Here is a 26,775-nt window from a genome sequence, read left to right as displayed (position 1 = left end):
AAACTACCATGCCCATACTTAGCTAGCATTGCTAGTATGCACACCTGGTCAAAATAAGAAAGCTCTCATGCATTTCCTTGTTCCCTTTAATGAATGCTGAGAGACCTGTGGGTTTCGGTCAGATTCCTCCAAGGTTGGCAGTTTCTGCCACGCTTCTTCCTAGGTTACGTTCCTCCACTGGGATTTCCCCCTCCGTCTGCCCCCGCATTCATCCCCGGAGGAGAGATGAAAGATTGCTTTATCTTGCACGCTCCGGGGCTCCCAGAGGTCGTGAAAGCTTTCTGTCAGCCGATCTCGGTCTAACTCTGGTATGCTCTTTGTCAGAGAGTGTCCCAGCTCAGTGTCAGCTGTCCAGGTTTACCAGCCCTGGTTTTGTCCGGCCACGGGACTAACCACTGCCTCTGCTATGGGTTTCGGCTCATGGTGGATGCACGAAAAACAGAGCAGAAAGCGTGTAAACTCCATGGTTGCCGATGACACACACTAGGCTTGATGAGTAGTAGCAGGCGGAAACATGACTTAATTCAGCGCATTTTTTCTAAATGCATTACTGAGGTAAAATCTTCTCTTCCTTTTTTGATTAACTTGGTGCTAGAGAAAGTAACGGGAGACAAAAGGGTAGAGGGGAAGCTCATGCTGAAGCAGGCTGATAATTACTTGTTTACACCTTGTGAGGGAGAATTTTAGTGTTAATTCATTTTTCTATAAGTAATTTTCTCTAAATGCTGTTCCTGTGTGAACAGAACAAATGGAAGCCGAGTGTTCCTGTTGACATCAAATCCACGTGAGCAGGTAACACCTGGTCCTGTAGAAGGAAGGGAAAAGGAGTAGACCTCAAGCCAGCATGCCGTCAAATGACAAAGCAAATCAAGAGGCCTCGAAGAAAAAGGTTTTTGGTTGAGTTTAGGTGTATTCTGAAGAATATCTTGCTAGCTTATCCTCACAGTTCTTTAGGCGAGTCCTGTATGTGACTGGAGTAAAAAGAAGAGTTTGGATGAGAAACAGACACCGTGGTTTGGTGTTTCCCTCCAGGCTGCGGGGGCAGGTTTTGCCAGTTAAGGTTTTGGTTGGTTTCTGGGGCTAAAGCCGCTCTGGTGGCTGCCTGCGCAGGTGATGCCAGCTGTGGCCCTGGCTGGTGTGTGGCTGCAGCATCCCGCAGCGCCCTGGGGACGTGGGTTTGTGTAAGTGCACTCCCTAAAGCGGTCCTCAGAGTGTCATGGATGAAGCTGGAATCCTCCCAGCCTGTGGCTGAGGTTGTGAAAACTAGATGAGCTTTGAGAATTTAAATTGATGCTGCCTTTAAATACACATTGTAAAGCATTCAGAAGACATGCTTTAGGAGCAGAAAGGTCAAACCTTTGATGTACTGGTGGTGGTTGGGTTGCAGTTACCTACGCCGTGATTCCCTCCCAGCTTCTTGCTTTTGCAGGCCTTTCCTCCTGAAGGATGAGGTATCAACACGTTCTTAAAAGGCCCTGAGATTTTTCTTCTTTTTGTGTCTTTTTTAGTTGGCGATGTGATAGTTAATGCAGATTGTGTAACGCTGTGTCTAGAAGAGATGTTGTCTGCTCATGCCTGTGAGTGACTTTCTCTTTCTAAATGTCACATGGAGCAGGAACCACCACGTCATTGTCACTGCTTCATCCAGGTGTGTAGTACCAATGTGAAAGGAGAACAAAGACTTTGTGTCCTCAGAGGACAAGTGAAGGTGAACATCCTGAGGGACTGTTTTAGGGTTGGTCTGCGTGAGTTTGTGACACAATAGAAATCTGATTATTTATTTTTTTGAGTGCAAGTCTCTGGTTGTACTTTTGTTAATAATAAATGTCCATTTTCAATACAACTTAAAATGCGCATCTGTCACAAATATAAAGAAATTCTTTGGGTTTTCTGTCTTTGAAAACCTGTCAGATATTGGTGCTGGGAGAAGTTAGGTCCCTGAGGTGAGCAAAAGTGGGCGGTTTTTTTGGGTGGTTTTTTTTTTTGTTTGTTTGGTTTTTTTTCCCCTCCTAGGCATCATAGAGGTGCTGTTGACATTTGCCACCTTCTTTGAATTGCCTCAGTCACCTTCCTCATTCTCCACTGACTGTGAAGAAAGACTGGTCATTCTAGTTGTTTCGGTGGTCACTCAGATATTTCCTGGCATAGCAGAAAATATGAATTAAAACTAAAAATTAACAATTATGATTTCAGTGCCAGCGTGCAAGAGATCCTCACCACTTTGAACTCTCTTTGGCTCATTTTGAGGTCAGCAATATATGCCCCACTAAGGCTAGAGAAGCACTTCCCTCCTAGGAAGGGGAGCGATGGCTCTCAACTAGAGTGAGGTTACAGGTGGTTGTTGGCAGAGAAGATGGTGGGATGACTTAATGAGAAAGGGATTCAGAAAGTAATTTATAGCAAGTCTGCTGTATTGAGAAATGAATAAAAGAGGGAATAAAAGTGAAACATACCCATGGAGTATGGTTTGTGAACAAGTGAATGACAGGCAAGAACATGGGTGAAGATGTCCAGTGAGGAAGTGGCACACAAGAAACCCGGTCTGTTATCCTGTTTGGTGGTGATACAACTTAAGTAGCTCTGAATCTAATTACTGTTAGTTCTAGCTGTTCATTCTTGCTTGTTCTGCAGCCCTGAGGATTTGTACTGTTTGACAATAAGGAAGGAGGACAAACGGACTGAAAAAGAGAATCTTTTTTATAGGATTTTTTTTTTTTTGGTAAAAAGAGTTTGATGGAGAATGCCAGAGTATCACTGGCACAAATCAGAGGCAGGGGATTTGGACTGCTGAAGTTAATCAAACCACAGAAATGGTCATGGAACCACAACCTTAAAGGCAGGTGCAAAATGCTTAGTAAAAGTTTTCACTTGTTGAATAGTGTCTACTTGGATTCCATTTGGTTAATACCTACCACTATGGAGTCCTGAACCATGGTGAGCCCTTCAAGTATTTTCCAGAAGTTCTTTTTTTTTTTTTTATAAAGAAAACAAATTCAAAATTACCCTCTCAGCTTCCCAAACCTACAAGAAAAGTGATCATTCACTGATTTGCAACTTACCAGTAAAAATAGCAATGTTTCCAGTGAACTGGAAAGCGATGGAACCTTGCTTATAAATAAAGGGAACTTTAACCCATTTGTTTCTTTCCCTGTAGAATATGAAGGTCCTGTAGACCAGACTGTCTCTTCGCTTGCATTTGTGCATTGCCAAAATAATATTTTTTATGCATAACATCCTTGGTAGTTTAGAGGTGAGAAATTGGCACACTGGTAGAAATTGAATTTCTCTACAGAAGTGCAGATTAGACATGGCACTGTTCACTTTTCTTTCACCATTAGTAGGTGAGAAGTAAGAACAATTTACTGGTTTATTTAGCATATGCATCTCTGAACTACGAGTAGAATTTCAGTTAGAAAATGCTAATTTGTATTTGTCTATTTTAAAGTAGAAAGCCTGCACAGGTTATGTTACATCCAGCTTGGGCCAGGCTAAATGACAGGTATAAATCAGTGCTTCCACTGTAGTTTGAACTTTGTTTTCTGTGTAGCTAACAAAGATTTCCTTTAAAAAAGAAACTCAGGGGGTGGAAATAATTTTCTGATTTAAAGTACCACGCCATCTGTTTCTGTTTTCTGCTGCTGGTATCGCTGCATTTTGGGGCAGTTAGTGGACCAGTGTAGAGTCTGGGTGAGTGTCCCCCTCTCATCCCTCCCCAGTCATTTCAAGTAAAATGTCAAGAATTAGGGGGAGGTACATATTGCTTTCCTCATAGTTTAAATGTTAACCTTTTTGTAGGATGAAAGTCACAAGAGGCTGCTTTCTCCTTACGAATTGTAAGCAGAGCTAGCCCCTGCTGAGGTGCTTTACAGAAGTGAGGCACAGCTGGGTGTAGGAACTGGATGCTGCCTGACATTTAACACTGTATTGCAGCTCAGCTGGTTTTAGACGTATCCGAGTCCGTTCCTCATGCTGTGAAAATACACCATACTGTTGTGTACACTGAGAGGTCTTAAGTTCTTAATACATAGTCGTATTTTGAAATTCAAAGATTTCTTAAAACTTCGACGTTTGACATTGTGGTAAGCTGATGTTGAAGCATAAGGCTCTTCAGAATTTCTTTAAAAAAAATCAAGGAAAAGAATAAAAGCAGTTATTTTTACCCATAAGAGATTTTTTTTTTCTTTCCCATTCTGTAGCACCTTCTGGGTCTGCAGCAGCAGGTAGCCTGACAGGCTACCTCTAAAGCTGTACTTAAATCAATTGCCGATGCTAGTTCACAAACAAAGATGGACTGTTTTGGTAAGACAAGGCTCCATTGAAGTTACTGCTAATAAGCAAACCAGCTCTGTTCACTTCAGTCCCATTCAAAACACAGGAAAAGGATCAATCTTGGCCAAACTTGAAATGCTGAAACTATTACAGAGGACAAAAATGATTTGCTTCAAGTGGGTGTAAAACATATTTTCAAAATAAACACTGAAACCACACTTGACTCTTACCACATATATTAATCATATTCTGTGTGGGCACGAAATACAGAAAATGTTCATCTTTGTATTCCTTTGTTTTATTAATGCAGGTTTGTTCTAACTAGCATTTAATATAAGCAGTGCTTCTTAAGTACCAGCTTAGATGCCAGATACAATGTGCCTTCCTTCTCACTGTGAGTTGTTACTCCATTCTAGCTTAGTTTACTCTTAGCAAAAGGGTTTGCCTCTTTTAACATTTCCCTAATGCTTAAAAATAAAAACCACCCAAACCCCTGAAGGTGTTGTAGGGGGGGTTAATTTGACTATTTGGTTTTAAATACTTCTTTAAACAGAAGCTTATGCTAATCTGTGCAGTAGTGCAATAGCTTTTTATATTCCTGTGGCAAATTGTTTTCCTAGTTTAGCATTTTTGAGTGCTATAGTGCTGGATTGATCATCATCTGCTTTTTTTGAGGACAGCCCCATGGTGTACTGGGCGATTGCTCTGAGAAGAGTCACTCTAGTGATGTAATAGGCTCAAGTTCAATTTTTGCATGCTGCTGCAGCTGAATTAGTGTCCTATAGATATAAAATGTGGACATTCCCCAGCATGTAGTTTGTGGGGCTTGGGGCTTTTTTTTTTTTTTTAAATGCCTTTGAGTGCCTGCTCCTGGAGTTACAGTGATCCATGTAAAAGCCCAACTGTTTGAGCCTAGACTTGTTTGCATGTGGTAGAGCTCTGCTCACTTTTTAGAGCTGGAAGTGAAGTTCAGGGAAGCTCCCTTCTGAGAGTGGGTATCTTGCTGGGGGAGCTGCCTCTCCCCTGTACCGCAGGCAGGTCTGCCGGCACCCTGAGCCAAGGCTGCGCAGGGCACCGTGGCAGCCATTGCTCCCTGAGGTTTTCTCTGGGCTGCACTCTGGTCTGGGACGGGCTGCCGACATCCTCACCCTGCTTTTCTCTCTCTAATACATACCTAACCTCTTTGCTCTGCTTGGGTTTAGCTACGTTGCTGGGAGAACAAAGGTAGTGCAGTAGCAATTTTCTTGAAATCAGTATGTATGAGCCTTGGGTTTTATACCATTTTGTTATGACTCTTCTAATCCTCTGGCTCCTGACTAAATTAATTATCATCCAGTTAGAGCCCATATGGCTCCATTGCTGAGGCAGCAGTGACAGGGTTGTGCTGGTTGCAGAAGTTATTTTTTTCCTCCTTTCTCAGCTTAAGTACTGCATTAATGGAGTCTCTGACATGTCTTCTGGTACCACTATGCAGCAGCAAGATCTGCATCCAAATCTGAGGTGTTCCTGTTGTATTTAGTGTATTGTTTGGCAGATTCCCATAATGGAGCATGTTTAAAATATAAGCAGTCTAGGGAAATGAAACTTGCCAACCTTGAGGCAGTAATTCCTAGAAAGAGATTGCTGGTTACACCATTAAACCCCTTTTTCGCTGCATGGAGATGCTCGCTAAGGAAGGAATTGGGCTGGTGGTCAGCTCCACTTGTACAGTCAACACTCATTCAGTCGAGATTACTTGAGGCAGACACAAACATGCTCGAGCCGGGTCCTTGCAGACTCTCAAGATCCAGCAGGGTTTATTAACTCAGGCTCAGTGCCAAGCAAATGCAACTCTGCTGCTCTCAGACCAAGTAGGATCTGCTGTTTTGGCATGGAGTCTAAGCTGTTAAAGCTTGCCAAGAGTGAAGGGTGCAGACCTGGGTCCAGTGCTGTTCTCGAACCCAGGCGCTCTGGAAAGGCGGTGTGGATATCTGACCGTATGGATCAGCTTGGGACCGTCAGGGCTCATTAGATCAACAACGTTTTCAGCCCTGTTAAACCTGAGCTTGCTTCTGTGCGTGTTTTTGGTTTCGTTGTCTTTTTAGTTGTTGTTTTTAAGGCTTTTTTGGGGGGTTTTATGGTTTTTTGGGAGGTTGTTTTTAAACTCTACCTCTGAGTTCTGGGAAAACTTATTAGCTTGGTCAGCCCCAGGCTCAGCTAACGCTTTCTCCGTATGCGGTGTGGCATATAAGGAGCTGCTTGTAAGCAGACTGCAGAGGCACTGAGCTTGCTGAGCAGGAACCAGCTCAAGGCTAGCACTGAGTCAGAGCTGCTAGACTGATGATCCTAAGTTGACTTAATTTCTCTGTGCTGTGATTCCCAGCCCGTTTTGGAGTGAAGCAGTATACAAACGTTTCCCCCGCCTGCTTTCTCACAGCCTGTATGAGCCGTGATGGTGGTGCGCTGACCATTACACCGCAAGCAAGGAGTGCTGGGTGGGTGCTGCTAGTTAGGACTTGTGTTTTGGTTTCATGGAGTGCATAGATGTGATATGTACATTGAGGCGTTTAATAACTGCAGTTGTCATGTGGGTAATGAGCTTTTCTGTTTGGATTTGAAAATACTCTCTGGAAAAAATGCAGTGTGCTTGGACTAAGTCAAAATAATTTTAAGACAATATGTTTGATAGTCTGTGGATTGTTACAGGACTTGAAATTATACTTCCTCACAAAATTCATAAATGCTTGCTTATCTTTTCCAAGCAAAAGGTCATACAGCTCTTCTGGGTTTTTTCATATGCAGGTGCAGCTGGGACAAGCGGATATAAAATGCCCGATCACAGAGTGCAGCGAACACCTGGATGAAACAACTGTCCTCTATAACCTGCCCCACGACGACATCATCAAGTATAAATATTTCCTGGAACTCAGCCGCATTGACTCCAGCACCAAGCCATGCCCTCAGTGCAAGCACTTTACAACCTTCCGGAGGAGAGGCCACATTCCTACCCCTGCCAAATTGGAGAACAAATACAAAGTGAGCATGCTTGCCAGGGTTAAATGGCGCTGCAAAAGTAGGACGGCATTTGGTGGGCATTAAATGAGACTTCTTACATCACTGGGGCTGTGTGCGAGGTGTAATTAAGAATGCGAATCTGTAGTACATCATTGATTAACTACTTAATTGATTTCTAACAGTTCAAACAGTTGAATTTCAGTCCTTCTTTCTTTGGCAGGTGGCATAGTTTTGTCCTGACACACAGTTTAAAGAATGTCTTCTCTGACGTGCAAACAATATGGTCACGATCAGAAGAGACTGGGGAAGTTTTCGCTATAAGATATCTTATAGCGAAATATCTCATATCTTATCTTTCGCAAAGATAAGTTTTCCCTGAAACTCTGAGCAAGTGAATTCTGGGCATTTATGGTGTTATGCTGTTGGCTTGTTCCTTCCTTAGAACTAGAGGTTTTGTCTGTCCCGCTTCTTGGTTTTAGTTTCTTTGGTCCCTTCCCAGAGGTTATACATTACTGTAGTCTCATCACTGACAATACAGAAAACTTGAGAAACAGAAAAAACCCCACTTTTACAGCATTTCTTTTAGTAGAAGATTTGCTTGTACTGTTACTTCAATCAAAGATAAAAAGCAAGAGATTACAGTTAGAAATAGCTTTGAGCTGCTGAAGGTCCATCTCAGATCCAGAAGACAAAGGTTCTGTCTGCAGCGTCATGCTCTGTGTTAGTTTTCCATCCGGTTATTAGATTTATTGTGGTTAATTTCATGATTGAGCTGGCCTTTCCTGGACAAACCAGTTCTCCTCAGTAGGAGTTTAGATGACTGTTTAGATAGCCCTAATTACACAACATAAGATTCAGCCCAGTATAGAGATTAAAAGGTGGAAGGTTGCGTATCCAGTGAGTTGAAACTTTGGTAAAGCTAACTCTTGAGTTATGAGCTACTTATGTATATCTGTGCAGCGCATGAATTACGTGCCACAATGTCTGTTGGACTCAACATTTTCAGGTTTTTTGGCATCCTACACAGAGGTGGAGAAATTCAAAACCGCAGGTAAAATTCCTTCTGCCCACAGCCATTCTCCTTCACCCATCCGCTTAGCATTCCCTCAGGTGTAGACAGGATGCACGGTTCAGGGTACATCAGATGTTGTAATGCTTCTGCAGCAGCCTCCCTTAAGGTGCCAGAGGCTGTTACTGTCCCACTGATGTGGGTCGCAGGTGGTGCAGCTGTTGTATCATGGGATGCCAACTCTGAGAATGTTCCCCAAGGCACAAAATGGGTCGTTCTGCCCACCGGTGCTCTTTTACGAGTTAAAGTGCTGTAGTTAAAATGTTCCCACCACTTCCCTACAAATCATAATCAGAAGGAATGGGAGACTGTGTGGCGCATGAAATAGTGCGAGCCGGCAGCAGTTCCCTGCTCCTGTGGTGATGCAGTATGTGTAGCTCTGATCTGCAGAGCTCACGTCTCCTTCTGGGAACAGATTCTGGCAAAGCGTGTCCTTTGAGCTGTAGCCAGTTGTTGCCTGGAAGAACGTCTAGTTGATGCTGGTCAGAAATATAATTAGGACAGTGCTAGCAAGCAGCATGGATGGTCATAGTCCAGGGCTTCAGCCTACTCCCTGAACCTGTGTTGTTTTCTGGCATAGGTACGGTTTTAGTGACTTATTTTAAGCTTAGCACAGGAAAGAGTTTTGCTGCAGGGATAAGATTTAAAAGAGAGACCATGTATAAGATTTTGCATATATGAACAATTACATGCACATGTAGCTGGGGACCATTATTACCTCAGTTTTCTGAGATTCTTAGGTGATTGTTTGTTTGTATCATAACTTGTCTGTGCCTTAAAATATAGGCTCTTTGGAGGTACAGACTCATTTTCTTCTGCATATAGCATAGGAGGCATCTGGCTGGAGACTAGGAGAGTCGAATATTCCCATACGAGCAATATAAACAGTAATTGCGCCAGAGGAATTCTGTGCCAGCAGCGGAAGTGCTGCCTTCAGAAGAACTGAGTCATGCGTGGAGAAAGTCTACGCACGAGCCTGCTAGTGGGATCACTGCACATGAGGCCTCTGTGCCAGTACCTTGGCTCTCCTGTACACTGCGACAGGAAAACACTGGAAAATCCAAGAGCACATTTGAACACATACTTTTGAAATTTTGTTAATGGCATTCTTAAAATTTGATACAGTATTTAAAATTGTAAATGAACTGAACACTTAAATGTAAAGAGATAGCGAAGTGATTAGGTAGATTGATTTTCCTTACTGTAGCTGGTTTGTGTCAGCTAAACTAATCGAAGCCCAGCAGTTCAGTTGGCTGCTGCTGTTTTTCACTTTTGAGATCAAAGTCTCGGTGTGCTGAGCCTAGAAAGTTAGCTGGTGCATGTAAGTTGTTAGAAGGAGGGGAAAAAAAGGGAACCTTGCTCTTCAAACCTCTCTTCTCCCGTTAGTGACACTTAGGACAGCACAGTACATCAGTGTGACTATTCAGTTTCCTATATCAAATACTTGTATCACAAAAGCTTTAAGTAAGGACATACCCCCATCCTGTCTCTTATGACCTAAATTGGGAGTGTGAGACTTGGTTGTAGGCAAGGTCCTAATAAACCTTTGGTCAAAGCTGGTATGCCAAAGTGCAAAGGAAATGGTCAAAAACTGAAAAATGGGTAGTTCAGTTTCTATGCATGGGAACAGATACAAGTTCTACAAGAGTGAGTATGTTGGCTTGTTCTGTGAGGTTGTTTTTTTGGGTTTTTTTTTTTTTTGGTGGAGGGGAGGGAGGAGGGTTGGAGGTTTTTTTTCCCCCCTAAGCCCTGTATTTCACCTGTGGTTTTAATGTTAGTTCTTTGACCTGCCACGAAGAAGCAGTTCTTGATTCTAGGACTCTATTTCTGCCTTATCAACCTGTGAGGTTCATAATGAAGATTTCTTGTTCACTTCTGTCAAGAGACACACATCACATAAAAGAAGGGTTTGAGTGCTTGGCTTTGGAAATGTGTTTTTTTAATGCCGTTGTTATATAAACTATCTTTTGTTTGAACTACTCAAGAGTTTCTGAAACTTGTTGCTCTAGAACTAGTAGGAAGCTGTACCTACAAAGATGCTGTGATAGAGTGGATCTCTGTAGTTCATATCAATCTATTCCCCCCCCCCCCCCCCCCATTTTTTGGATCAGATTTTAACCTTGAGTAGCAGATATCTTCATGGCCACACATCACTTCATTCTGCCTTGAGCCTGAACTGCTGCAGACATGGTGATTTTGCCATGCTCTCCCTCTTTGCTCTCAGCTGTTCATCCCTGCCAGCTTGCTTTTGCTCTCGTTGATGTTTTGGTGTCACACTGAGAGCTGGATCAAAGATCAGCTCCAATGGGATACAAGATTTGTTTGTTTTGTTGTTGCTTATTTTCAGCTTGTACAAGAGAGGGGATGGGTGGTGATGAGGAGGAGGCAGCTGTTTTGGCAGGAGCCCATATTTATTTTAGAATTACGTGACTGGGTAGCTGTAGCTAGAGACTGTAATTCATGTAATCAGTTAGTTGCACAATTAATTCTGCCATCCCGTTATATAGCTAGTGTTGCACTAAGCAGCAGAAAATCCCACTAAGCCTTTTGCAGCTTGAGGCGCTCAGAATATTTTTAATGTGCGGTCAGTTTTGCTGTTGTCATCTCACATAGAGCAGTGTTTTGTGTTTTACCTACCAATTTTGAAAGGTCTTTTCCTGGGAGGTGAGGAAAATGATAGCTTGAATAGTTTGCAGTAAAGAGGCTAGCTAAGAAAATGGAAAAATATTAGCCTCAAAGGTCAGTGTTTCAGAAAGCTGAGAACCAAAAAGGTTAGTATGAGAAGTTGTGTAATCTTTTCTATTTCAAGGGAGACTGACCTCCAGATGGCATGGAAGTTTGTGTATATATCCATCCTCTCAATTCTGATCGACTGAAATGGAAGTCGTAAAAGAAATGGGAAAATGTTTGTGTGAGGAAAAACATATTTGAAAACAGACTAGATTAACGTTTTGGGGTTTTCTTCTGGATACAATTTATCTGCTTTGCTGGACTATATATTTTACTGCTTTAAATTATATGTAGATAGCATTTCTGTGTCCTCGTTATGATTTCACGCACTAAAACTGAAGCATAAAGCAAATCATACTTGACTTTTTTTCTTGCAGCGAAAGAATGGAATAAGAATGTGAAAGACTGCTGTAATTGCAATTGCCCGATTGTGTTCCTGTTTCTTAAGCACGCTGGTGTCACACTGCATCCAAGTTTGAATAGGTTTAGGGTTTTGTTTTGTGGCCACTAGTTCCAAGAAAAATAAGGTTCACAAGTACTTAAACTGCTTTTTTTGCATGCTTAATGTATGTCCAGACAGTATTGAACAGCAGAGACATGAAGTGGCATATTCAAAATGTAAAAACTATTTACCAGTTCAGTTTTGTGGAAGGCCCTGTGACGGGTGGCAGGTGGAAGAGGAAACTAGGAACTCCAAACCCGGTAATGAATAGACCGTTCCCACTTGTTTACTTCAGTTAGTCAGGGCCATTCATGGTAACAAACGTTATTCTGAGTTCATGTGGTTACAGCCTCATCCTGTATTTCAGTACTTTCTAAGTAACGTGTTTGGAAACATCTGATGTCACTGTGCGTGTATAAGATTAAGTATATATCCTGGTGGCTGCTATATTTCTTGCAATTATATACATGCTATAATAGAAAGATGGAGCCTGCAATGAATTTGTGTCAGATTTTCACCAAAAAAAACCCACCTAAAACCAAACCCACAAAACCTATGTTTTAAATTATGTTGACATTTTGTTTAAGAAAGAAGCTTTAACTTGCAGCTTCCTAGACCTGTCAGTGTGGGTTTGTGTGTTTTAACATTCATGTTCCATCTCAAATGTCTGAATACTGCAACTGATAAAAGCTTTCAGGTTGCAGAACGCTTAATTGTGGCTACAAGCTTCATCTTTGGCTGAGGCATAAGAAATACTGAGTAATACGCTGTGATGCCTACTACAATCTGTCTTCTCAGCAGTAGGTCACTGTGACATGTATTATTGAAAAACGTAAATTCAAAGCTTGGGGGGGAGCTAGGGGGGAAGTGGGGAAAAAAAAAGATCCGGAGATACTGGGCAGGTTAGTCACTAGTAATCTAATCTATTTTGTGCATATTGGTTTCTAAAGGATTGTAGAAGCATAGACCAGTGCTTTCTGTTAGTTTGTTTAGTAGCAATAAATATGCTATGCTTTAGGTTCTTCAGAGTGGGAATTTTCTTCTTTTCTCTTAAGCTGTTTTTATTAGGAGAATTAATTTGGGAATCAGAGATGCAGGATAGTGTATTTCCTTTGGTTTAGTATCTGGGCCAGTAGACCAAGAAATCGGAGACAGGGCACCGGTTATATTTTGTATTCCATTTGTTTTATACTTCAAGTCGGCCTTAAACATTACTGTGTTTTCATGCAAAAAGTAATAATATTTGTAATCCACACATTGCAACTTTAATGTATTGTTTCCCTACAATTGTTGGTTTTGCTTCGTTTTGTGCTGCCTACCTGTGTCTTCAGTAATATATTTCATTGACAGGAAGCGTGTGATAAGTGTGGTTTTCTTCCGTGTGAGGTGTCTTACTGTGTGCCCTCGCAAAAATGTCACTTTGTAGCTATAGAAATCAGTCAGTCATACTTGCACTGGGTACAGGATATTAGAATTTAATCTATTTTAATATTACACTCTCTTTGAGTCTGCTTGATATGAAGGAAACATGTATTCTAACACTTAAATTCATGTATGATTTATTTTTTTTACAAGGGTAATGACTAGTAGATGGTAACTGACTAAAATGTTAATTTGTATGAATAAGAAGAAAATAGAATCATAGAATTGTTAGGGTTGGAAGGGACCTTAAAGATCATCTAGTTCCAACCCCCTGCCATGGGAAGGGACACCTCCCACTAGACCAGGTTGCTCAAAGCCCCATCCAACCTGGCCTTGAACACTTCCAGGGATGGGGCTTCCACAGCTTCTCTGGGCAACCTGTTCCAGTATCTCACCACCCTCATGGTGAAGAACTTCTTCCTAACGTCCAATCTGAATCGACCCATCTCTAGTTCTAATCCATTCCCTCTGGTCCTACCATTACCCGACATCCTAAAAAGTCCCTCACCAGCTTTCTTGTAGGCCCCCTTAGGATACTGGTAGGCCACTATAAGGTCTCCTCGGAGCCTTCTTTTCTCCAGACTGAACAACCCCAACTCTCTCAGCCTGTCCTCATAGGAGAGGTGCTCCAGCCCTCTGATCATCCTTGTGGCCAAAGGTGGTGGAAATCTGTCAACTTCTTGATGGTGCTTCCTGTCTTTGCACCTTAGCCTTATGCCCAGGCAAAGGATCCTAGAGAGGGACATGCTGTCTTATGGGTACTGAGAAAATTAGTAATTCTCTTGACCGCTAACTCCCATTGTTGCATTTGCTGATCCGTAAATGTGGATTGGCATAAAGAAGTAAGCTGAAGTGATGCACTGAGCACCACATCATACAGTCTGCCATTAAAGGTAAAATACTCGGTTAAATAGTGCCGCACAGTCAGAGGTGCATCACTTTGTACAAATGAAGCTATGGCTGTTATACACTGCTGCAGTGTGTTTTAAAAAAAAAAAAACAAACCCAAAAAAACCCCAAAACCTAAACAAACAAGCACAAAACCCAAAAAACCTCACACCAACAAAAACCCAAACTTTATTCTCTACAGGTGAAGTTAAAGATAACTGCTGAAAAATGGGTCATCTAGGGTCATAAAAATGCTCAGCTTGAGCCATTGTGTCAATTAGGTTTTTAATGGGAAACATTAAAGGCAAAAAACTAAAAGCTATCTCTGCATATAGAACTTGGGGAATAGCATTAAGGGTAGCAGACGGCTTCATTTCTCGGTCATGCATCAGAGATCAGATCAGCTTTGTAATAGCGTGCTGGTAGTGACGGATGTAGGAATTGCACATATAAATAATAATTTTGGCTGTCCCCCAGCAAAATACTTAAAGGGAGATCAGGGCGCCTACTTTGGACTCGCACTGGAGCCGAGGCAGCACACCACCAGTCGACATGTCTGAGCAGAGGGTACGGCAACTGGTGGGAGTGAGGACTTTGGAAATATGTTATGGGGATTTCAAATGTGACTACACCCTAGGATGTAGATTACACCTAGTCTACCCTACACCCTAGTTTCCTGAACAGCACCCCCGCGCCACACATGGCCAGCACAGACACGTCCATGTGTTGGCGGTGATCCAGATCTGGACTCAGATACAAGCAAAAAGTTATTTTTTGGCTGGCTGAATTCTTCAGTCCCGTCCATCAGCTGGTACGAAGACAGGGCAGTGCCAGGCATGGGCTGCAACTGGAACTGGTGGACTGGGCTTGACAGTTGCCTTCCCATCATCCAGGCTGAGACATTTTGCTGCCAAACACAGCAGAAGTGAAGACATTGCAGGAGCCTAGATGTGCCTGTGTCTAATGTGGCTTCTAATTCTTGCTTTCCTTAGTCATGATCCAGGTAGGAGGCCTGGCTTTCATCAGATAAGCACCTGCAATGTGCCTCTATTTATTACTTCTACAAACACAGCAGCTGCTGTAGCTTTTTTCAAAAAAAAATAGCCAGGCTCTGGAGGAAGACATGATGACAATGGTACCTGTTTGACGCAATGATTTAAAACCCAGGGAGTGGGAAGAGTAGATCCGTTCTCAATTTAAGGAGCTTGGCTTGTGGTTTTTGCCATTCTGTGTGGTCTGTACCAGGCGGACTGTTTGGCACAGCTTCAGCTTGCCCTTATGCAGTCAAGTGCAAAAGAAGGTGCCTGAATCCCAGGTGGTAGTTGTGGCCTTGGTTGAGACCCTTGCTCTGGGACCCTTTTCCCAGGACCATTTCTAATATAAGCTTCATAACCCATTCTGGGCTCTGCAGAGCTGCTTCAGAAGACCATGTAGTCCCTGGTGATGGCCTCGGCAGTGAAGTTTATAACTAGAAGACTGAGATCCACCGCACTGAAAACTGGCTGCTAATTTTTAGGTGGTCTCATGCATATATTGGAGGCAATTGAATAAGTGTCCTGGATTTTGGCTTTTGGCATTTGAGCCACATGGTGAATTTGCGCAGCAGTTCCTATGCTTAAGCCGAGCTACTTGTGTTCGTTTGATTGGGACCTTTCCTGGGTTCAGCAATTAGTTCTGTATTTTCTCTCTTTTAAAAAAGAAAAAGAACAAGTTAGCTTCCACAGCTTCTTGTGTTTTTAAAACAGGGCTCGGTGTTGGGACCATTTCTGTTCACATCTTTATTGATGACCTTGATAAGGACATAGAGTGTATCATCAGCAAGTTTGCAGATGACACGAAGCTAAGCGGGAGTGTTGATCTGCATGAGGCTAGGGAGGCTCTACAGAGAGACTTGGATAGATTGGATCGATGGGCCAATGCTAATGGAACGTGCTTCAACAAGGCCAAGTGCCTGGTCCTGCACTTGGGCCACAACCCCATGCATCACTACAGGCTTGGGGAAGTGTGGCTGGAGAGCTGCCTGGCAGAAAAGGACCTGGGGGTTCGAACTGACAAGCGGCTGAGCATGAGCCAGCAGTGTGCCCAGGTGGCCAAGAGGGCCAATGCCACCCTGGCTTGTATTAGAAATAGTGTGACCTGCAGAAGTAGGGAGGTGATTGTCCCCCTGTACTCAGCACTGGTGAGGCCACACCTTGAGTATTGTGTCCAGTTCTGGGCACCTCAATATGAGAGAGATATCGAGGTGCTGGAGCGAGTGCAGAGGAGGGCAACGAAGCTGGTGAAGGGCCTGCAGAATAAATCGTATGAGGAGCGACTGAAGGAGCTGGGACTGTTTAGTTTGAGGAAGAGGAGGCTGAGGGGAGACCTCATCGCTCTCTACAACTACTTGAAAGGCCATTGTAGGGAGGTTGGTGCTGGTCTCTTCTCACAGGTAATTAGTGATAGAACAAGAGGGAATGGCTTCAAGCTGCAACAGGGTAGGTTTAGGCTGGACATTAGGAAAAAATTCTTCACAGAAAGAGTGGTCAGACACTGGAATAGGCTGCCCAGGGAGGTGGTGGAGTCACCATCCCTGAATGTGTTTAAGACTCATTTAGATGTGGTGTTAAGGGATATGGTGTAAGGGAGAACTTTGTAGAGTGAAGTTGATGTTGGACTCGATGATCCCAAGGGTCTTTTCCAACCTAAATGAGTCTATGACTCTATGATTCTAAAACAGACATCTCAAAAGGTGTTAGACCTTTGCTGGGCAGCTACTCTCTTAATTTAAGAGCAGTGGTTTCAAAATGGGCTTTCCAGTTGGGTCAGCGCCTATCTTGCAAACATGTGGTGTTTTCTCATTTATACAGATCCAGTGTCCATCTTGCCAATTTGTCTGGTGTTTCAAGTGCCACTCTCCCTGGCATGAAGGCGTTAACTGCAAAGAATACAAGAAGGGAGACAAGTTGTTGCGTCACTGGGCCAACGAAATCGAACACGGGCAGAGGAATGCCCAGAAGTGTCCAAAATGCAAGGTGAGCTGCTCTCCCTTGGCTTGCAGGTAGTGTCTTCAAACCGTTTAAATATGTATTTCAAGTAAATATTTGTAGCTTCTGGTCAGCCTTGGAAATAGAATTCACGCTTGCTGTGCAGATCCTTGTCAATGACCGATTGAGGAAAACCGGTCAGGTGTTTTACTTGCAGGTTCCCACACTGATTCTGCAGAATCTATGCACGTAAAAGAAACACTAGGGAAATCCTAAGAGGAGGCCTTAATGTATGCTTATAATGAATGTGTGTTACAGTACAAATTTTTCCTAAAATACAGCTGTAAAGCTTTAAGAGAAATATGGTACCCTTTGTCAAGTTTTCCAGAGCTTGGGTGAATTGAGTTCCTGAGAAGGCAGAAAGTAATCTATCAACAAGTTAACTAAGGGAGACTTCAAGATTTAGTAAAATCAGAGGTTTTTTGGCGTTAAATGTCAGTTCTTCACAAGCCTTTCCCATAAATTAGTTTCATTTTCAACAAACTGAAGTACAGTCCTGTGCCCTAAAAACGTCATTAATCTCTTCCAGGATAGGAAATATTTCCCACTACTCAAATGAGGTGCAACAGCCCCTCACACCCCTGCCCTGGGTGCCTTTAATGAAGGTGGCCATTATGTTTTGTTCACTATTCTTTTCACAGCACTTATCTCCAGCTTCTGACAGAGTAGTAAGTCAAAATCTTGAGAGTCTTGGGAGTCTGTCTTTTTTGAAAGGGAGTGTCTAACCTGGACCTATCTGTTGCTCTACATCTACTTCATGGAGAGGACAAATTAAGAAAATGGGAGCATTTGGTAGGAAATAAATGTTGAATGGGAAGATTAACTTCTAAAAGTCCAAAGTATACTTTTTTCACAGTTTGAGCCCTACCTTCTGCAAATAGGAGAATGTTTATCAGTTATTTTGGTCTTGAGGAAAAAATGCCTGTGATGTCATAGCTTGAAATTGAAAGATTTTAAAGTACTAAGCAAAATTTGGAATGCTCTGAAATCAGCAGTCAGTTGTTTACCCTTCTCCCATGCACACGTGACATTTGAACAGAGTTTTAACAGCCTGCCGTTTGGTAAGAGTTGATAGGTTAGAGCCAGTTCTAAAAATGTTCATTTTCTGGGAAGTCTTACAGTAATATCTTTTGAGAAACTTTGTTCCTTTTGCAGTGGGAAGGAGTATCTGCTTTGGTTTTAATTCTTTGACTTGTGTCCAGATTGAGATTTTATGACAATGTGGATGATGTAACTACTGAAATAAGTTATCCAAAAAAAGAAGAAGTAAATGCACGAAGTAAAAAACTATGAATGTGGAAAACCAGGGGAAAGAGGTCTGCTAGCTGGAAAGAGAAAGGAACTAAAAGTGCTAATCCTTATGTGCTTATCCTTTATTTTTAAATTTAAAACACCAAACATACAGCTGTTTTCACTGTCTGCAAAAGAAAAGGCTGGATGCTTGAAGCTTGTGCAGGTCAAGTCACTAATTTTGAAACCTGAAGTTGCATGAGTTTGGCTATTAATTCCAAAAAGACTATAGGTTTCTTTTCATAAGAAAAGAATATAAAGCCTCCACTGTGGTGGGAGGCAGTATGTAAAGTTATTAAACTAATGCAGAAAAAGAACCTGTATTAAGTCCTTTCTGGTACTGTGGTATTATAAGTGAATATCGAAGAGGGATCGAAGTGAATATTGAAGAGTTTAGCCTTTTCATAAACTGTATCACTACCCATACTCCTGATATTTTTCTCCAGAGCTGAAAGAAGTTCTTCTTGCCTACAACCTTAAAAATGTTTATATCAACATGTTGTTTTTTAAATCAAATCTATAACCAGCAAGTAATCAAGAGAACCACTTAGCCAGTGGTTACTGGTACTGTTCTTTTTCTTTTTTCTTCCCCATAATCTGTTATTGAGTAGTTATAAAAAAACACATACAGCATTCTTTATCTTCATCACAGCATTAATAGATGTCTGGGCACATGGGCATAAACATAGCAACAGTTAACAATTTGGGGTCAGGGGACTGGAGCTAATACTTCCTCTGCCTCTCTCTCCAGCCATCCCCCCAAAACCCCTACATAAAATAACATTGAATCAGACGACTGTCGTATTTCCAAATAAACTAGAGAAAAGAGTGACAGAGAAAACAGAGTTGGTGATATACTGTGTGATATATCCTTGTTCTGGATCCACATAGGCAATGTTTCAGGTGACAACGTATTTTATTTTGTAAGTGCATAGATTCTATTTAAAGAGCCTCTTGCATGTTTTGTGTAAAAACTTGCAGCAGTCGAAACTGACAAACAGATTGAGGAAAAGTCAAGAATAAATTGTAAGCGTCAAGATATTAGTATTTAATCTTTATGCTAAAACTGAAGCTAAGAGAAATTAAAGGTAGAAGCTTCGGTAGAGGTAGAATTTCTTTACTGAGATAACTTGTAAACTTGCTGGTAACTTCCAGTGTAAACTGTGGCCATACTTTACAGATATCTTCTGGAGATAATTATATATACACGCAGATCCATATATGCACACAGACTCTTTCTTTAAGTAGCTGTACCACCGAAGCAAAATGCACAATTATTACCTTGTCTGGGCATGCAGGTGAGAAAACAGGAGCACTCTTATGGGGGGGGGGTGTGATGGGCAGATCCTCAGGCAAGTATTCACAAGGGTTTTTTTTCGGTGGTTTTGGTAAGTGCTTTGAAAGAACATAATCCTTTGTAAGTGAATACTAGCGGGCACTGTTAAATAAGCTTAAACTGGGATTCCTTTTTCCTGTAGGTGTACACAGCTTTAGTGCACCAAATAGAAAGACTAGATAAATATAAGCTATTTCTAAGATGTGCTTACATAAGCAAATAAGAATGTTACACACTGTCAAAATACGTAATTGTGGATTCATTTTGTGATTATATATCAGCATGGTAATATTACAAAATGCTACTTTTTAAAAAAACTATATCTTAAATTAATTTTGACATATTTTTTGTTTTTAATAGAGCCTTTTCCAAATCTATTATACGCTCTTTTGCGAAACGCTGCATTAGACCATTTTTCTCAACAAGACTTGTTGGAAAAGTGCTGATCTTGTTCTAGAGGGAGCTGGCTAATGAGGGAAAGCTTGCTACATGCTATTAGATGCCTTTTCATCAAACCTGTAACCTTGTTTGTCTTTCCCACTACTCTTCTAGGGTTTTATTTTTTACGATTTCTTGCGACAGTGTGTTTGCAGCAAAATGCCTTTTTTCCACTAGTGGTTTTACAGCACAGCAAACCAAGGAAATACTTCATGTTGGTGTTACCTTACCACAGATATCAAAAACACGTGTCTGAGGAAACACCAAACAGCAGCTCTAGCTTAGAAAGCTTTGAACGGCAGCAGAAATTCAAGTAAACAAGGATGTCAATGCAAATCACGGAGTATATACTTCTTATCTGTGGATTGGGCTTTGAGCAACCTGCAAGGTGTCCCAGCCCATGGCAGGGGGGTTGGAACTAGATGATCTTTAAGGTCCCTTCCAACCCAAACCATTCTATGATTCGCTGTTCTGATTAATATGAGTGTTATCAAATAAACTGGGGCATAGTTTTTGAAGGTGCTCTGCAAATTACTTCCCATCCTCTGGAGGGAGGAGGGTCCTTTTATATGAAGGGATAAAGCTGTGCACCAGGCTTTCTTCAGCAGGCGTGGAGGAGAAATGGCCACTGTCTTCCTCAGATCTCTTGGAAGCAATTTCCCTGGAAGATTTCTGTGAGAGGGCATGTAACACGCAGAGGGTGTAAAGTGAGGGTCTGAAATAGCCACTGTGCTACTTCAGTTGTTTCCTTACGACTCTGACCTCTGTGTGTTTTGCTGCTGATGTATAGTTTTCACCCCTCTTGTTCTGAGAGCGATTCGTGGGTTTCTGAATGACGAAACTTTTCCCTGTAAGGCAAGGGTGTGTCTTTGGGTCTGAGCAGGCTCTGGGTGCAGGATGAAGCTGGTAAGACTGACTGAATGCTTGGAGGCAGAAACTGGGCCTTGCGGTCATCGTGCTCTCGCCTTGGCTCCTCCATCCCCACCGTGCTGCTGGGGACCCCGCACTTAGAAGGCACCAAACCCTGCACAGCTACAGCTAACTATAGCAAGCCACATTCCCGGCCCCGTACATTCCCCCCGCTCCCTGCTGCGTGCCGGGGTATCGCCAGCGGAGCAGGAACACTTGTGGTGATATCTGACCCATCGGTGATCGCCTTCCCAACCTATAGATTTGTAATCCATCTCTCTCAGTGGATTGTCCTGAGGGGAGGGAGGCATGTCCGTGTGAACGAGAGCTGAAGCTGATCTGGTGAGATGTCATGTCTCAGGCTTGAAAGCAGCTGGACCAAATCATACAAAGTTCATCTGGCATTGTCAGTCTGCGTGTATATGATAGGGAGTCCAAGCCCCGCATCTAAGGTTAGGGGTTTTTTAATTTCTTTTTTTTTTTAATGAATTCTCTCCTCACTAAAAAGGGGAAGTTTTTTGCAATAAAAATATAGGCAAGTACAACCAGTTGTTGCAAATTTGCAGCTTTTGAAGACAGTTATGTATCTGCAGGTAAGTATTCACTAAAAATTTTCTAATACTTTACTTTTTGAAGAAGCCAAGATAAATTACACGTAATTGCAATATGTGTCCCTAAGACAATAAATCCTATATGAACTTCTTTTGTGTTTTAAGAGGACAGTATGTCTGACGGTTTTAGAGCAGAAACAAGTAGGTTCAGAAGTGATTTATAAGTAGTGCCTAGATAACTGGAGCTGGGATACTTCTAGGAAAGTGTGGGTAGAAGGATGTCAGACAGTATCCAAGAGGAGGGTATTTATGAAAGGTATTGATGGTAGAATGTATAAGGCTATTGCCAGCAGCTCCTTGAAATTCTTACTACCATTGAAAATTAATTTATTTTTGAAATGTGAAGTAGTTTTGGTTTGCATCTCAGGTCTTGATAGGCTCTACACATGTACAGATTTTCAATTAGGATGGATGGTAACTTACCAACTAGATTGGGTTGGTAAGTTGGAGAAGAGAAAGCAGAATTCAACAAGCTTGATTCAAAATGAAAAGAAAGCAACCAGTTAATTCTCATTAGTGTCATAAGATCTAATTCCCTCACTTACATTTTTAAGATAGAGATATGTCACTGGATCAGCATATAAGGAAAGGTACCTTTAAAATTGCAAAACGCTTTATAGTTGCTCTCTGAATTTCAGTCCACTGAAAAACTGATTGGAATTAAATTTTAAAGTTAATTCGTTAAAATAGATTAAGTCACAATTTCAGTACAAGTTAATCTCTTAGGAATTAAATTAAATAACCTATGGCTCCATGACTAGCATCAACATTTTTGATATAAGACCTGAAAAGTAAAAGCAAAAGTCAAACTGTCAGTACCCGTTTTTTAGAAGAAAATAGTGTATAACTTCAGAAGTTATGCTTAAATTGGTACAATACTGGGTAGAGTTTTCATTCGACTTAGCTTCCACAATGCTTAAATGTGAAACTTTTGAACTCAAGTAGCTTAAAAAGCTCATCAGCAATGGTATTTTTTTCAGGTGCTTCTGGGAAGCAGGACAGGTGTGATACAGCAGGCTGCCTCAGGGCAGAGGGGGATCAATTGCTTGGTCAGTGTGTTTGCATCCCTTCTGTGGGATGAATGCAAGTCCAGTAGAATACTAGCCCAGTAGAAAATAATGTTTTATAGCCCAGTCCTCTCTTTCATGAATGTCTGTGGAAAAGAAGCATTTGAAAGTGTAGAAATATGAATTCTGAGATCACTACTGTTGGCCCAGGGATGCTGGTAGGTGTACCTGGAGCTACTGTTAACTACATCTGCCCTGGAGTCTTTTACCAGAAGTATTGCTAGTGGAAAGCATTGTGATGTTACATGTATAAAGTGCCAGTTTCAGTATCTCTTTGGGTGAGCGAGATTTCTCAGGTCGCAGATGAACCTTGATCGGCACCAGAGAACAAACATGCTTGACGCTCTCAAGAATGTTGGATACGCCTGGAGTCACAACCCTGTCTTGAGGTGAAAAGCTTCAGTTGTACCTGAGCTTTCAGTGTCTCTGGTGCTTGCAGGGCCACTGAGGTGGTGATGCCTTGTCTTTACCTGTACCTCCTTGCAAAATCAATACATGTGGATATGGATTAAGAATCTGTTGCAAGTTTCAACAAATAAAATTCCAGTTGGATGTAAGGGGAAAAAAAATTCCCAGGGAGGGTGGTAGAGCATGGGAGAGGTTGGTCAAAGAGACTGTGACATACCCATACTTGGAAATTTTTAAAATCTAGTGGGATGAGCGCTGGAGTGATGTGATCTGACTTTGCAGTTAGCCCAGCTTGGAGCTAGGGGTTAAAATAGATGACCTCTGAGGGTCACTTCCAATCTCAATTACTAGGTCATTTTATCTGCCATTCTACTGTGGAGCATGGTCTCGGGACAGGGAGTCTTTAGCAATTTTTGTGAGCTGGAAAGGTGTGTGTTTACCACCCTGTTAGCTATATTTTTAGTTGGCAAGATTTAGAAGTAGCTGAGTAACTGCAGGTGATTTAGTGAAATACTCAGTTCCAGGACTACTCACTCTCCCAAGACTCTCAGAACTATTAACTAAAATTGAAGCTTTACCAGATCTGTGCAAAGTAGGTAAATGTACCGGTTTTGCAGAAGAGTACATGAAATACAGGAATGGAGCTATTTATGCAGGCAATCAGCAGAAAGATGCCTAGGCAGAACTTAAGCAGCCCAGCTTCATGCTGTACTGTGGGCATTATGAAAGCTTGGCGTAATTCTTTCATACGGTTTATGGAATATTTCTTTTTTCACCAAAAAAAAAAAAAATCCCATACTTTTTAAATCATTCACTCTAACAGCAGAATCTTTCTGGTGTTCATTACAAAATGCTAAATCAATTTGCGATGGTAATGGGAAAGGGAGTGGGGCCACAGGTGGCATAAGAAGGAAACCCATCCACGGAGGGGTCAAACAGAGTTCATAACTATATTTACTCTGCTGCTTTTATTTTTAAAAAGTTTGGTGCTAACGTATCTGCCTCAGTAATAAAAGCAAGTTTTCATTAAGGGCAAGGATCACTCAGATTCTCATCTGATACAAAGAGTGTTTAAACGAAGAGGGAGGATTATATAGAAAACGATGTATCGAAATCTGGAAATAACTATACCTTATGTTTGATGCTGTGAAACATGCCTTAGAAAACCATTGTTGTCTTAGGACAGCTGCAGTATTAATTAATGCAAATGCTGAGTTAAGCAGGGGGTTGCTTGTGGTGTCTTTTCATCTGGCGCATGGACTGCACGGGATAGTGCCTGCCTGCTTCCCTGTGCTTAGGGAGAGGGGAAAAAAAATATCTTTTCTCTTTTATTTCTGCTCATACAGATCCACATCCAGAGAACAGAAGGGTGTGACCACATGACCTGTTCACAGTGTAACACTAATTTCTGTTACCGTTGTGGGGAGAGATACCGCCAGCTCCGGTTCTTCGGAGATCACACCTCAAACCTCAGTATCTTTGGATGCAAATACCGCTACCTCCCCGAGAGACCACATTTAAGGAGATTAGTGCGAGGCTCTGTCTGTGGTGAGTGGATATATGTTCCTCCTGGAGAGCTGTACAATGAGGTGATGGGGGGCGATAATAGTTAAAAATTATTGGCTTAACGTATCAGATGGGCAGCCTTTTGTTTAATTATGTAGAAGGTGGTTTATTAAATATATTTAAATGTAAAGCATTTGCCCTCCCTGGACTGTGTATGAATAAGTATCACGTCCTCTTCTGATACTTTCTGTTTCCTAACCCTTTTTAGTAATATCTAAGCAAACTGGAAAAATACTGGCCATATGCGTATTGCTGGCTGTGATCATTATTCTAAAAGCATATAGGAGAAATAGATCAGAGCAGGAACCTTTTTTAAATGAACCTCTGTGTCAAGCATTTGTTTGAATAAAGCGTTGTTTGCATTAGAATCTGACCTGGTTTTGAAAAAACAAACTACTCGGGCCATTTAAATAGGAGGGCATTTACCTTTTAACTGTTAGCTTTGCTTCAGATAAAATCCAGCTTAAAACAAAATACAACTGTATACATTGATTTATCTCACAGGAGTATAATGCCGAAAGCTTGACTTTTTATTTAAAAAAAAAAAAAAAAATGCATTTCTAATTTGCTTTTGAACCATGTGTATATCTGTCTCAACCTACAGAAGCACAAGAAAAACGGATAACAAAGTAGATCACCTTATGTCATATGTTGCATATGCATTAATTTCAGTCGTTGTAGTGATTTTACAGCGTGTAAAGCTATCTATAACATTATAGGAATTTATTGTATTAGATGTCAAAAAACGGTAACCTGTAAAGGGAAGCAGGACCTTTGGTACTTTGAATAAAAGCATAGAAATAAGAGATGACTTGGAATTCACCTAGGATGAAGAAATGCTTTGAGCTTATCAATTGGTAATGCTGAACGTAGAGGCAAAGGTAAGATACTGAACGTGTGGAAAGAGCAATCAGTAGACCTGTGGTGAAAACAGGACTTCTGGGCCAAACGTGTTCCAGTAAGAAAGCTAGGTGATTTCCATTTTAGAGTAACACAAGAGTTGGCACACAGACTTATAGGCCTGGTAATAAGAATGCCAATCTTGCTGATCTGCAGAGTTGTGGGAGGCTCGCAAGCCTGGAACGCTTGTTTAACAAATGACATTAACTCATCCAGGCCCATTAGTTTGACCTGAGGAACTTGCAAAGCTTTAGAACAAATTTTGAGAGAGGTGAATTAAAGGTGCAGAAATAAATAGGAAAGTGGATAAAAATTCAAAATGGATTGGATGTCCCTACTCTGATACGTTTTGTAGAGGAAAATTCCAACACATGGGAAGATCGAGTCTAGATTAAATAACGATGCTGGCGCTAGAGCACATGGGTATAAACTGTTCATGAATAAACTTAAGCTTAAAATTTCAGAGGCCGTTTCAAAGTAAGGTTTCAGAACAGCTTTCCATAAAAGCCACAATGGCCGACAACGTAAGCTATTTTAAAATTAATTGTGGTACATTTGGTGGAATTAGTAGTATCTGTGATAGCATAGGATTGTGCTCAGATTCATCACCAGTTCTGCGCTGCTCACATGCAGAGTCATGGGTTATCCAAAGATTAAACCTTCTATGCACAATCGATACACAAATACAAAATAAGTGTTTCTTATCAAAAGATAGACCTGCCATTTCTTTCAATGGTTTACATGACAGGTATCTGAATAAGCCGTTGGCATGTTTTAATGTCACGTGCAAAGTCCAAAATATAGGTGCAGGTACTGCATAACTACTATCCTTGTTTGGTTTTTAGGAGCAATAATGCACAACCTTTTCCTTTTAAAAAGAAACAGCTTTTAGGAGTAAGAAAGAAAATTAGTTTATTTGCAAATAGTGACTTAGAGGCAGTAAAGAAATGTGGAAGTGCATATGTCAGTTAAAGTTCAGTGGTTGAAGATATATACATTCATATTTATAAAAACACGCATAGAGAAGGTGTAAGATTTCACTTTCATTTCCTGTTTGCAAATGTACTTGTGGTTTGCCTTAATTAGTAAACCAAGAAAGATTAGCACAACTTATGGCCTCATCTGAAATTTCTCATAGGGTTTTTGGTTAAAAATTTCTCTCCAGGATTACCTCTGTCATACAACGTTATTTTCCACAGAAATGGTCGTCATTGGAATAGAGACAGAGCTAGCTGAACCTGCCAGCATGTGTAGTAATTGCCCTCATTTTTACAATGGTTTAATGCCCAGATTGACAATGTTTCAAAGAATTCCTCATTGATACCCGTGAGCCTAAATCCCTCAGTCGTCTCTAGAGCTCTATATTTATATTTTAATATTGACCTGGACCCAGTCAGGGTCCGGGTCCAG

At 41.5% G+C, this 26,775-nt stretch overlaps 1 protein-coding gene across 1 annotated transcript in view; it reads left to right on the top strand.

The window, feature by feature from the left end:
• Positions 1-26,775, top strand: part of RNF217 (ring finger protein 217) — a 70,001-nt gene that overhangs the window by 26,364 nt on the left and 16,862 nt on the right. The window contains exons 2-4 of the mRNA XM_074580838.1: positions 7,051-7,284; positions 16,664-16,828; positions 24,246-24,447. Coding sequence (XP_074436939.1) covers positions 7,051-7,284; positions 16,664-16,828; positions 24,246-24,447 — 601 coding nt within the window. The remainder of the gene's footprint in view (positions 1-7,050; positions 7,285-16,663; positions 16,829-24,245; positions 24,448-26,775) is intronic.

Source organism: Larus michahellis, chromosome 3 (assembly GCF_964199755.1).
Source record: "Larus michahellis chromosome 3, bLarMic1.1, whole genome shotgun sequence".
Classification (NCBI taxonomy): Eukaryota; Metazoa; Chordata; class Aves; order Charadriiformes; family Laridae; genus Larus; species Larus michahellis.
This window is presented reverse-complemented; position numbering and strand designations above follow the sequence as displayed.